Source organism: Uloborus diversus, chromosome 4 (genome assembly GCF_026930045.1).
Source record: "Uloborus diversus isolate 005 chromosome 4, Udiv.v.3.1, whole genome shotgun sequence".
Lineage (NCBI taxonomy): Eukaryota > Metazoa > Arthropoda > Arachnida > Araneae > Uloboridae > Uloborus > Uloborus diversus.
This window is the reverse complement of record NC_072734.1, coordinates 85,256,860-85,270,950: the sequence shown is the minus strand read 5'-3', so window position 1 is coordinate 85,270,950 and position 14,091 is coordinate 85,256,860. Positions and strand designations below refer to the sequence as shown.

Here is a 14,091-nt window from a genome sequence, read left to right as displayed (position 1 = left end):
TAAGTTATAAGTACAGTCAACCCTCATTTATCCCGGTCAGAGTAGGATCGCGCAAAATAGGATTCTGTATTTATAAACCGAATATTTTTTAATTGGAGAGCATAAGACTTACTTACGACAATTTAAATAGGTTTCCAAACAGTTAGAGCCCCCTAGACATGAAACAGCACCCTTAGCCACCATTACATCTGTATTACTTGATATATTGCACAAAATATGAGAAAATTAGATACCTTAGACGTAATGGATATGACATCATTAATTATTGGGAAATAAACTACACACACAGGCATGCAGTTCTTACACACTACTACTAATCTGAAAATAGCTCAACTCGTTCGATGATGAATCAATTGCCAGTTAGTGACCTAATATGCCCTCCTTCTTCCTCTATATTTATCCTCATTAAAGGTATTACGTATGCAACTTAAAAAGCTAGTACGTTGTTGAACACTATTTTCAGATGTATTTATCCCCTATTAATAATATAGTGATTTATACTTTCTGGTTAGTGTTTAACGGTTAAAATGAGATAGCGATTTTATACCTCCACTCCCTCAACTAGTACAACTACAGTCCTTCAGACCTTACTTAAAAGCTTACCTTACTTAAAAGACAAACTTTGTTATTGTTTTGTAGAAAAAAGTTTACACGAGAGCGTAAAAAAGACTAATTACTATATCTATACATATAATAAAACAAGATGTATGTGTCTGTGTGTGTGTTTGTGGCGCGCATCCAGGGAAAACAGTAAGGTCTTGCAGGATAAAATTTGGTATACAGATGCAACTTTTGACAACGGTGTGCACCTCGAGCTTCGATTTTTGATATTTTAATTAGAAAAAAAGTTATTTAATGTTTTATGTATTTTTTAGCAGTTTTTAGGATTTTTTACCCCACAAAACCCAAACCAATTGCGCCAGAAAAATATCTTTTGTACTAAAATGTAGGAAATTTAACTCTGAACATGATGAAAAAAACGTTTTTGCAGATTGACCGATTTTTGTAGTTTTTATGAGTTTTTGAAAAAACCTTTATTTTGCGCCTTTTTTTGACTTTCATTTTTTGCGTAACCCATCCTGCAAAAAGTATAAGAGCCTCTTTTCTAAAATTTAACTATGTAATAATCAAAACATTTGTCCTCTTCAGAAGAAATTTTTTTTCAAAAATACGCAATAGTTTTTTTTCTACAATTTTTTTTAATGCAGAACAACATTATCAAATCTTCAGGCGTCCACGCATCAGTCAAATCAGTCGAAAAAAAAGGTTCTTCTCTTATCAGCTGACGTCACACCTTGGATTTCGATTCAATACTGGGGGATTGAATCTTAATCGTTACAATGTTTATCTTTTTTTGCTATTGCTTACTACTTGATTTTATGACGTTATGACCACGTGATCTTATGACCACGTGATCTTCCGGCAGTGTTTGCTTTTTTTCTTTCCTTTTTTAAAAATTTTATTTAGAGAGATTGCCTTCATTTATTCATTTTTTCTCTCTCTCTCCCCCCCCCCCCCCCCCCGCCTGACGTTTTGCTACTGCGTTACGTTACATGGTTAACACATTTAATTGAATTAAAACAGCGAGTTTTTTTTCAATTTGGCAAACGCTACATTTTGCACATTACCGGGGAATAAAGGATGTAACTTTTTTTGCGCTATTTAATTTAATAGCAAAAGCGTTTTTTTTTGAGAGATTTTTGTTCTTATTACGGAATGGGCGGGGAGGTTAAAATAAATAGAGATGGATAATAGATCGTAGATGTAGATAACCGCCGAAGGTGGCCATCTTGGCGTAAATAGGTGAATGTCACAAAACAGAACTGGAGATAGACATGGAAATTAGTTTATTCAAATTAATATTGAATTGATTAACACCTCTGCCAAATTTATTTAAACAGGCGCCAAAGGCGACAAACTTGGAGTAAAAAGGTGAATGACAAGTTAGTCAGTAACCGTAGGTTTCTAATTTACGATGGAATCGTAATCGCAAGCAATGTTAATCGTTTTTTTTTACTATATAGCTTACTATGACTTAATGACTTTTTATGACGTAATGACTACATGTTTTTCCTGGTAGCGCTTGCTTTTTTTCTTTCCTTTTTTTGTTTTATTTAGGAATTGCATTTATTTTTTTTCCATCCCCACCCCTCAAGCTGGACCTTTTGCTGTATCTATATTACATTACATTTTGTAGTTGTGCGCATTTAATTCAATAAAAATAGCGAGATTTTTTTATCTCTGTCAAATGCTACTTTTTGCACACTACAGGGAATTTGAGCTTTTTTTTTTTGCTCTACTTAAATAAAAGAAGTGGTTTTTTAAGTGATCTTTGTTTTTATTAGGAAATGGGTGAGGAGGTTAAAATAAATAGAGATGGATAAGAAAAGTTAGAGATGGATCGTAAAGGTAGATAGCCATCGAAGGTGGCAATCTCTTGGCGTAAAAATGTGAATGGCACAAAAAAAGATAGAGATGGATTGATTAATACTGCTGCAAAATTTATTTAAACAGCCGCCGGAGGCGGCAAACTTGAAGTAAAAAGGTAAATGACAAGTTAGCCAAACAGTCGCAGTAGGTTTCTGCTTGCACTGAAAGGCGAATGGCATAAAAAGGCAAACCAGCTGGTCGTTGCAGGCGGCTAGTTTGAAAATAAAAACTAGAAAAAAACGCAATGTAGTGAAACCGCGAAAGTTGTGCAAAGTAGCAAGGGACAACTGTATTCTCTCTTGAATTCTTTAATTCTAAAAGCAATAGAAAAAGTATATATCCATTTTTTTTTAAAATTAGAATTCAAGATATGTTTTCAGACTTATTATAAAGAGACTATATTTGAGTGGTTGTTTGCTGATATGAAAGTTAATCAGTTATATGCAAATGAAGAAGTCATCTTGACAGTCAGAATAAGCTACAAGATACTGATCTGAAAGAAGTCCGTAAATGTTCTTTTTCCCATTCTGAAGCTGCAAATAATTAAGAATTTTAGCATTGTAATATGTAAGACGTTGGGAACAACATTGCTTCCTCCTTAAGAGTAGCATTACTTTGTCAGGTATGTCTAGTAGGTCAGTTCACCTCCCCTTCCTTTTCCACCTAAAAAGAAAAAACATTAATAGGAATTTTTCCACCCCATCTCTTAGAAATATATTTTTTCTCAATTTTTTTGAAAATAGGTTTTTAATTTAAACAAAAAACATTTTATCTCTGAATATTTGGGGAGTGCTTAACTGTAATCACAAGTGAAATTAAGTGAGTTTCTTCTTGTTCTGCAACTGTTTTAAATGTCTGTGGAACAACACATTGCTCGTGTACTTTACTAGCAGAAGGTGTAATGTTGTATCGCTTTCACTATTTTAATTTTTTATATCAAAAAATTCTGTTTTACTTTTGATCTTTTCAGTATTTAATGTTTGCATTCCACCACCTTTGCTTTCTTTTCTCCCTTTTTTGAATAACTATATATGCTAAAGTCAAGTTTTTCTTTCATTTTATTCTCTGGATTTTTCTTCTTATTCTTGATGGTTTACAAAGCCTAAAAGTGCATTGCTGCATGAGACTGTGTTGATAATAATCATAGGTAACAGTTAGAGACATGTGAAAAATGCTCTTTTATGCTCACAAATGCTACTACTTCATTAGTTTTGAAGCTTTTCTGAGTTTTCTTTATACAAATTTATAATATGTTTCTTTTCCTTATCTATTGGACTATACTAGTAAGTAAGCTAAATTGTATCATTTGTTGTATGATATACTGATATTCAGAACTAGATCGATATTGTAATAGCTGGAAATAAACTGAATAATTGTAGCCAAATTTGACTGTAAATAACTCAGGGATGCGCCAATTGAGCCAAACTGCGCCAATCGCTAATCCTGTGCTAAACTGCTCCAAAAGACCGCCTAATGGACTTTTCTGCACCAAATTCGGATAAACTTGCGCCCTAAAGTGCAATTTTGCATGTAATGTTACAGTTCTTTCAACATATTTGGCAGTTTTTGCTGATTATCATCAAGTTGAAACTTGTTTTTACGATTTTTTTGATTTAGTCCCTATTGTTTGCTTATTTCAAAATCCGATTGCATCCGATTTTGAAAAACTCGGTCGATTCAGTTTATTATGTGATTCTGTTCCTTTGACCTGAAGAATTTTGTATTGACCATTATTTTCAACTGTTCTTATCTTTTGTTTTTAGAAGAAGAGGACTTGTAAGTTTGTCTTCTTGCCACGACCACTTGAAAAATGTCAATCCAGTTGCATCCAAATTGATTTAAGCTAATGCTATCTGTAAGAAATAATATTGTTCACCAGTTTTTTAATCTTCTGTTTCTTTAGAATTTAGGACAGAATATTCATCTCTAATTTTTGTTGGCGACACTTAAGATAGCAAAAATTGGAGAATTCTAATGCTCTGGTAACGAAATGCAGGTATTTCAAGTTTCTCAAATTCAGGCAATTTTTCCATATTTTTAACCTGTCTCTAATTTTTTTATTTATTTATTTTTTTTCCTTCACATTTTTCATATTTCTTTCACATATATTTTTAAATTCCTTTTCTTATGACATCATTTCTCAAAATCATTTTTTTTTCCATTGTAGTTTCGGTATTGATTTTGTGATCAAGATACAAACAGTTAAAAATAAATGGTTTTAATGTTGCCTCCGCTTGATCTTCAGATTTGGTTAATCAAGTAGTTCAGTAGTTCAGTATATGACAGACTATGTCGAACGAAAGTAAATAAATTACACATACAAAAAAAAAAAAAAAAAAAAAAAAAAAAAAAGGACTATTTAATAGCTCTTTAAAACTCACTTGTAACTTGCTGAGATAAAATTTTTAACTTTAACCATCCTTTTTTTTTTTTTTTTAAGCCTTTTTGAATATGTTTTTGAGTTTTATGAAGCAAACAAATTTTAAATATAGGTATCAAAGCACTATAACTTAAATATCCTCTAAAGCAGTGATGTTATTAAGCAAAGTAAATGTGTGAACCAAATTTAAACAGAAGAAGTGTAAGAAAAATGTAGAGTAGGACAGGACTAGTCTTTTGAGAAAAATATTTGAGGGAAAAAAGAAAAAAAAATAGTAGCAATAGAGTAATAAATGTTATCAAGAGAGCTTCAATTAGTAGTTGGAGTTATGGTGGTTTTGCATCCCTTAGTCTCCTTTTTTGTTATTTTATCATGTCACGCACGTTTCTGTGTGTGAATTATACATAGTTGCTCCAAATTGATGCAAAACTTAAATTTTCGCCAAATGGTCCGCTTTTCCCGCCAAAGTCCTTTTTTCAGTTTTAAGTCCGCTTTAGACTGCTTTTTAACGTTTTGGTCCAATTAAGTCCGCTTTTATATTTTTTTATTTAAGAATTTGATTTTAAAAAATTTCCATTGCATTAAAAGATACTGTACACCCAAGCACGCGACCGCGGGCGCCTTAACCTGACTTTCCCGTATTATTTCGCTTCAGATTGATGTCATTACTCCTCCTTCAACCGCTTGCAGCATGGAAATCAATAAAAAAGAGAAGTTTGGGGGAGGAGTTATGATGCTGAACCGGAGCAGGTTGCTACCGATATTTCTCGGAGTTTCAGTCTCACGTTTGTTATAATGAATAAACTTTTCGATCTCGATAATTGTGGCCCATAACTGGGCCACAATGAGACACTTTTCATCGAATTTATAAAGCGTCATAACTTTCTTTTCTAACATTAAATGGGCTAAATTTGGTGCAACCTACTATAGTTTGATACCTTCACTGTAATCAAATATGTTTCTGTGCTTTAGAACTTACCAATGTACGAAAAATGAAAAATATGCATTTTTTGTCTCATTGTGGCCCACTCTCCCCTCTCTCTAATATATATATATATATATATGTCAGACCCCGAAGAGTTCCTATTTTTCCTGCTTTTTTCCTACTTTTTAGAGCTCTCTCCTTATTTTCCTACTTTTTCCTTTTTTCCTATTTTTTCTTTCTTTGGTATAGCACTTCTAATTGTGCATTGATTCTGATTTTTACAATGCCGCACCGATAATTTTCTGCATGTTTCAATTTTGAAAAGCAAAAGAAGCAAGCAGATCCTGAGCTTTTCATTGACTGACTACATGAATTTCTGGAAGGAACGCAAACGCCGCGGCGTTTGCGTGTTTAAAAAGTTAAATTTTCGTAAGTGACTTTTTTTGCCGTTGCAGAGTTTATGATCAACTTTTCTTTTTATCGCCCCGACTTCAGTCCTACTCTGTTTACGAAACTAAAAAAAAAAATAGATTACTGGCACATTCTGATGCAATTATATACTATTTACCCGTCAATTAGAAGCTTTAATTAAAGAAAACGGCAGACTGTTCAAAAGTGCGGGAACCACCGAGTTTCCTATTCGCCAATTTTTTGTATGATTACAAGTGAAATGGAGCTCTATTTAAACAGAAAGGCAATGTAAAACCTTAAAAGGAACATAAAGAAGCAAAAAATGAAAAACTTGTACACAGTACATATTTTTACTGATGTTAGTACAACATAAAAGCGACAGAGTACGAAAATTCGCAAAAAGGGACCACTTCAAAAATAATCGCAGTAACTATTTTTTTTCGTACATTAATATGATTATTGTTCATTCTAAATCGTAAACATGATAGTAAAATTTATAAACTTTCGTTTTCTTTTCTTGCAAAGAGTGTATTTGCAAAGGAGGGGGGGAGGGGGCAAAACCTGAAATCGGAAATCAATTTAAATGGGAGATTTCGTTTTTTATTTCTTCACAGTTTTAAAGGTTGAGGGATAGAGCCACAAACAAATATGTATTTTTTTTCTTTTTAATGGGTATTTTCTACTCTGATATACCATCAATATCGAGGAGTTGCTCATGATTTTTATGTGCTGTCTTTATGGCAATGCGGCATTTCTGCACATTTAAATTTTTTTTTGAGTTTCTTACTCTTTTCGGGCTGCGGCAATTATATCGATGCGGCGTATCTACTGTAAGTTATTGTACTTAGTGTGCCTGATCAAAGGGAGGGGGGGAGAAAGAGATATATGCAGGCATCTGATGCCAGGTGCTCCCCCCTCACTCTCAATTTCGTGAACAATTTCCGAATGAATATTTTTGTCGTATGGTGAGGATTGAGATCAACTACATGCCTTCCCTTTTATGCACAGAGAAACATTAGTAACTGATCTTTGTCGTTGATAAAAATTTATGTTTACCATGCATGGATGTTTCTTTTTCTTTTTTTTTTACGACAAAAATTTTGGAACAAGAAGGTGGTAAAAATCATCAAACCATTAAAACAATGTTCGTTTTTATTGCTTGATTAAAATTAAAACTGGCACGTCACTTTGATCCCCCCCCCCCCGGAGGTGGCAAGCGAAGGATGTATACTGAATGCAAATTTTATCTGAAAACAACAAAAACAGCACAAACTTCTATAGTTAAGCATTAATTTTACAAAGCCAGGGAGGGTAGAAATTGACCCCACTGACCCCCATAAATGACGTGCCTGAAACAAAAATGTATGTTGAATGCTATAAATACATAACATAGTACAAACTCTTTAGTTGACTTATTTCGTTATTTATTTAGTTTAATTATTTTATTATAAATTTTATGTCCCATATTGAAGAACACATTTACTTTAGTTCTGCATTTTCAGTCGTTTTCCTTTTTTTTTTTTCAAATTCAATCATCTGTCTCTGTTTATGCAAGAATGCATGTCAGCTGTTGATTCTTTTTAACTAAAACTAATTTAATATTTGCTTTGCTTTTGTATCATAGTTTATGATAACAGGAGCTGAAAGTGTTAGTATTTTTAAATGATAAATGGATGCTCTCGAAAGAATGTTTTCGTTTTTGACAAAACAAATCTTTAACAAAAATTGTTTATTGCACCAAAATAGGAGTTTTTTTTATTATTATTTTATTATTTTTTCTGATCGCTATATTGCATTTTATTCTTTCACACTTAAAAATTTTATTACTGTATTGTTGAAAGTTGTTTCTTTGTTTGGATTTTATTTTCATATTTTTGTAATTAATATCTTTGTTTCCATCAGTTTATTTTTCATACTGATGATAGTCAGTCGTCTTGACGTGTGCGTAGTCCTATCTCTTCCTATTTTTTCCTACTTTTTTAAGTGATTTTTTTTCCTATTTTACCAACTTTTTTAATTTGTGATTCCTTATTTCCTACTTTTTCCCCTCTATAAACCACTTCGGGGTCTGATACATATATATATATATATATATTCAAATTTTAAGTCTCTCAATATTTCTTCGTTTTTGACTTCGGGTTGTTTTTTCCTTGTACTTTAAATTGTGATGATACTTTTAACCCTGCTGTCTTAAAAATGAAAGACGTTTACAGTTAAAATAATTTTATGAGTAATATAGGTAATGCTACGTATACGAGTACATAATACTCGTATACTAACTTTCATCAACTGGTACATAAAATTACCTAATTTTGAAGTATTATCTAAATAAATATATGTGTGAGTTGTATGTCAACATTAAAACTATGTATTATGTAGGTTGATCCTGTTAAAGGTATTTCATTACGTTTTCCACGTTATATAAGAATTAGAGATGACAAAACAAAACCTGAAGATGCTACATCATCATCACAGGTATGTTGTATTAATTCTGATAACTAACATTCTCTTTGTTTTTGCTGAATTAATTTGTTCAAGCCTTTTTTCAAGTCAAATCTTAAAGTAACATTTTCTCATGAAATTGGCACACAATAAATTTGGCTGATTATTTTCTATTTTAATGCCACGTTGATGCAATTACTGTTTTTTTTTATTGCATTTGTGATGACTGCTCATTTGGGTCATTCTCCTGCAATGTGGAATTTTGATTTCCTGAATTTTTAATTTTTAAACTTTTCAGGAAGGATGCAGTTTGGCATTTTTTTAAAAGGCAAAATATATATCATGGTAAAACTACATTAGTTCATTAAACAAACATGTACATTTATTATGCAGATAATGATGCTTTAGTTCATAAAAAGGACAAATAGTGTCATTACCATCCCAAGTTAAAAAATCATGTAGAAATTCCAAAAAAAAATTTTTTTAGTGGTTTTAAGGTTTACAATTAAGTACCAGCAATTGCCTAACAGAAAATAAAGAACAAATATATCATTTTAAGTCTTTTAATAAATTAAAAATAGTTTTGAGATTCTTTTTTTTTATATAAAAATATACTGAATGCAGTACATCATTCATTTTCACTCGTTCAAATTAAGTGTTATAACCTAAAGTAAATATGTTTTTGAAAATACTAATAGAACTAACTATTTAAAATACATTTATTACAAAAATGAACATTAATAGCTTGAGGACAAGCAATTCTGTAGCAAGGACGGTAATGACTGGAAGGATGGTAATGATCATGTCAGGTTGGAAATGAGGTATACATGTTTAAAATAACTTTAAGCAAACATACAGTAAAATTAATGTCAAAATGCTATGTTTTTTTTTCAAAACAGAATACTATAACGTCATTATTTATGCATTAAATACAGATGCTAAGAGTTTCTCTGCCGAATTATGTTCCTCTTTTGCTACACAAAAATATCTAAGAGAAATGAGTATAGGAGGATCTTTAATAACGCAAAAAATGTGTTCTGCCGCTATCTGGTGCTTGTCCTCTTCTGTGGACCAACAAAATTACTTTTTGTTTTTGATCTGGACATAAAGTGGATTCTCAGACTATTACTTTGGTTTGAACAAACAACACCTGAACATTAAGGTCTGAATTAGTTTTCAACTTTTGGCAAATTATATTTAAAACCAATCAATGTAAAATATAATGTACTTAAAAAAATGATTGTAAACTGGGAACCATTGACCACTAAAAATAACAGCAACCCACTGCTCAACAGGTACTTATTATATAAGATAATTTAAAAAGAGTCAGTTTAAGAAAATTATGCAAACAATTCAATGTACTGAATTTGAAGGTAAAAAGGTGTATAATTAAAAAAACAAAGCAAACAATTTCATTCTATCCTCACCATCCAAATCTTCATGCTTTGTGCTGGATGGTAATGACATGAATGGTAATGATATTTCACTTTATTTTACCTGGCATGAGCTAAATTTTAGCTACCATTATAAAAATTTTGCACAATTTGATCAAAGGTTCATCTAATGTAAGCAAATAAAAAACAAAATTACATAATAATGTTTAAAATAACTATTAATAGGTATGGATGGTAATGACAGCAATAAAAATTTTTCTACTTAATTTGAGTTACACATTTAAGCAAGACGCATGAAGATTTCCACACAGTAAATTTTTTCTTTTCAAACAAACTTAAGGTGGCTGCTACTAAAACTGAATACTGTTTGGGTTAATAGTACCACCAAGTGGTTATGAAAGAGTAAAAACTGTTGGATGGTAATGATGCAAAATGTCAGGCTGTTCCACTAAAATTTCAAAATTGCAATCAAGCAAAAAATAAACTTTGTTTTGAACTTGATTATGTGAGGCAATTATGATGAAATTTTTTCAAGGCATTTTTTAGTTTTATTTGCAGTATAGTTAGATCACAAAAGACAAACATTGAGTCGAGGAGCAGTGGATGATAATAACTTTTTAGTATATCTTTTTAGTCTCAACTAAAATAGGTATCATCCATCACTGTTAAATCCATGTTATTTTGTTTGGTAGATGGTGACAAATAAATAGTATTAAAAAAAATAATTTAAAAAGATTTATGAGGTTGCAGTGAACATGGGACGGAAAATTCCACATTTCTAGAGATGACCCATTTACTCATCCAATCGACCAGCAGGAAACTCGCCAATCTTTTTGCTTAAATAATTTTAATAGATAAGGCATTTGGTAATTCTTTCAACTATCGCTGTTTTGAAGCTACAGACTACACAGTACTGTTTCTCAATTTTCACCATGTAATCAAAATATTGCCATTATTTGAATCTTTAAATCTTTTGATAACATGTAAAATTATCTACCAACTAAATTAAGCAAATCCATAAGCAGCACAAAAACTTCCATTACTTGGTCTTTTTGCACTATTTCAAATGATTGCCAAATTTTACTACTTATTTCGGAAACATTTCGGATGAAAATGTGTAGCATCATTTTATAGTCTCCAGAAGTATCTAAGTATTTGACAACAATATCTCTTCAACAAAAATTAGTAACACGCAGTTTCAAAAGTAGGGAGGGGGAGCCTTATTCAAGGTATTCCAAAACTATTACCGTAAATTTCGTAACATTTCAAGTTGCAGTAAAACCCGCAATAATTTAAATTTCCCAAAAATAACTAAAGCAAGTATAGGGGGATTACGGGCGGCTACATTTTTTTAAACAATAAGTACTTCAAAAGCCATGTAGAAAAGGTTTTCAACGATGTTCAAAAAAAAAAAAAAAAAAACTGATAAATCTAAAGAAGTGAAATTTAATTTCATATTTTTTATATTCCTCAAAATTGTATATGCTTAAATGTCGTTTTTTCGTTTCTAAAAGAATACTACTATTTTGTTCTTCATACTTATTGCCATGTCACTTTCACGGCAGGGATGAGATTTTTCCGGCTTTTTCTGTTGGCTTTTTAAACCTTTCCTCCATTTCCTCCTTTTTTTGCCTCTATCAAGCGTTAGTTTTTCTCAAAAATCGGAAAAAAATACAATTGAATTTTTCGGTCTCTGATTTCTTATTCTATCTGTTTTTTCCCTCTCGAATCTTCATCCTCCGCGATATCTGCCTAAAAATGTATGTTTTGGAACCATGCCAACGACGTCAAACTCGTGCTGCGCCAAAAATTGCATGCCTCGTTTGAGATTTCAATCTTTTTTCATCCTGCAAGTATTTCAATTATTTTTAATGTTGGGTGGTTTTTTACTATATGCTACCTTATATCTGCTTATTTTATTCATTGTTTCAGTAATAATTTTATTACTTTAATTTATTTTAGAAAAAATGCAAAAGTAAGTCAAAAAATGTGGCTTAGCACCCACAGTCTCGAATTTTATTGAAACTTAGCATGGCTACTTTTTTTGTGTACTTAAGAAAGTGTAAAAAATATTTATCAAAATATTAATCTCAAATGGTTTAGGCTTTACAGCCTGTTAAAAATTTTGGGATTTCATGATTAAATGAGACAGCTGCAAGTTGTTCTTTTGACTCCGAAATCATATTAGGAAGTTTTAAAACAAATTTTGGGTTCCAATGCAAGGAAAAAGATAACCAATCATTTATACACTTATATATTTATTTATTTTCAACTCTTACTATGAAAAATATGTTCTACCACATGAAGAAATTTTAGATTTTTCTCTCCATTGTAAATTTTTACTTTACAAACAGACCTAATTTTAAAATTTATGTTCTCACTTGTTTAACACTATAAACTCAAATGTTTTTTATGAAAAAAATGTATTTTTCTGTAAAAAATATGAAAAGTTGACACTAATGTGTGATGCAGCCAAAATTGACCTCTGGTTCCCTCAACCCTTTGTTCAAGGATTCAGGGGTTAGAAATTATTGCCTCTTTTTCAAAATTTAAATTTATTTAGGAATAAATACTCTTGCAAGAAATGGTACAATGCAGCAAATTGTACAAAATTATTACTTATACTTAAATACGTGTATTACCTTCAAAACTGGTAAATTAAGCATTTTTGTGTTGAATTTTTGACTATCATGGCTTCCATGATATGAATGGTGATTGATGCAGTTTTGGATGTCATCCCTTTAACGAAATTTTTTTGGATATCATCCCTTTTACAAATTTTTTTTGGATTTCCTCCTTTTTGCTCTCTGACCACTCTCATCCCTGTCATGAATAAGGAAGAAGCTCGATTTTTAATCGCGCCAAAGCGGTGTGTTTTGAGGTCTTTCAGTTAAAGCAGAAAACGAATAAAAGTAGTGATTGTTTCTCATAATTATTGGAGACCCAGGCAACGCCAGGTATTTTCGCTAGTTTATTATAAGTGGAATCAATTATATTAATCAAAAATCCACAGTCCAACTCTATGCCTCTCAAATAACCCAACTCAGATGGCACTAAATAGTCTTAAAAGTAAGGATGTGCCAATTAATCAGGGGTAATTAGTAATTGGCCAAATTATACTAATTAATCGTTGAATATGCAGCTTATAAACCTGTTTAGTCTCCGGTTAAATATGAATGTACTTTATTGAACCTTGGGAAAACTGACATTCTTGCAAAAAGGAATTAAATTTTTCATGGCTGCAGGAGTGAGAAAAAAGCCTGGTTGAGTTGTCAACATTCAAAATTATTGCTAATGAAATAATTGTGAACTGCATTGTAAAAATGATATCTAATGCTATATTTCTAAAAATAATGATATAATATTGCTAGTTTTGATTTTGAATTAATTTCTAGAACTCTAATGAGCACTTTCTGGACTAATTTAAATTTTGTTTGAAACTGCTTAGCTTGTATTTTAAATTTTTGAAAAAAGTTTTACTTCTTGTTTTTGTATTTTGCATTATTACAAATCTCTTACTATTACTGTAGGTAGCAAAAATGTATCAAAATCAAAGCCAGATACAGAATATGAAGAAAACTAACCAGACTGAAGAGGATTATTATTAATGCTCTGAATTTTTTTTCATGTAAGGCAAACAAATACATTTTGTGTAAATACATTTTTAAAATGATTTTAAAATTCAACTGTATGGTTATTTATAAAAATAAAGTTGAACATTTTTTAGACTTTTTTTTCATTATTTAATTGAACTACAGTATGGTAAAATTCACTTTTAAATACATTGCAACCTCGTATGGGGACTAACTGGAACCAGAGAGAACCCAATAAGTGAAAATCTGGATGATCTAAGTCAGATTTCCCAAACTGTGATCCGCGTACCCCCGGGGGTCCGGGAGCCCATGCTAGTGTGTCCACAGTGCTTTCCAGCTAAAACCTTGAAATTGAAGGACACATCACGATATTTTAATTCAAAAAGAAAGCACATAAAGGAGGAATAAAAAATTTCTTGCTTAAGAACTTGCTGGACGCAGCAGCCGACCCCCCCCCCCCCTCTCAGAACTCTCCGAAGTAATGTAAACACATTACACATTAGTTAATTTTGTGTA

At 31.4% G+C, this 14,091-nt stretch overlaps 1 protein-coding gene across 1 annotated transcript in view; it reads left to right on the top strand.

The window, feature by feature from the left end:
* Positions 1–13,707, top strand: part of LOC129221522 (DNA ligase 1-like) — a 76,113-nt gene extending 62,406 nt beyond the window's left edge. The window contains exons 21-22 of the mRNA XM_054856014.1: positions 8,526–8,621; positions 13,513–13,707. Coding sequence (XP_054711989.1) covers positions 8,526–8,621; positions 13,513–13,590 — 174 coding nt within the window. The 3' untranslated portion in view covers positions 13,591–13,707. The remainder of the gene's footprint in view (positions 1–8,525; positions 8,622–13,512) is intronic.
* Positions 13,708–14,091: the final 384 nt, after the last annotated feature.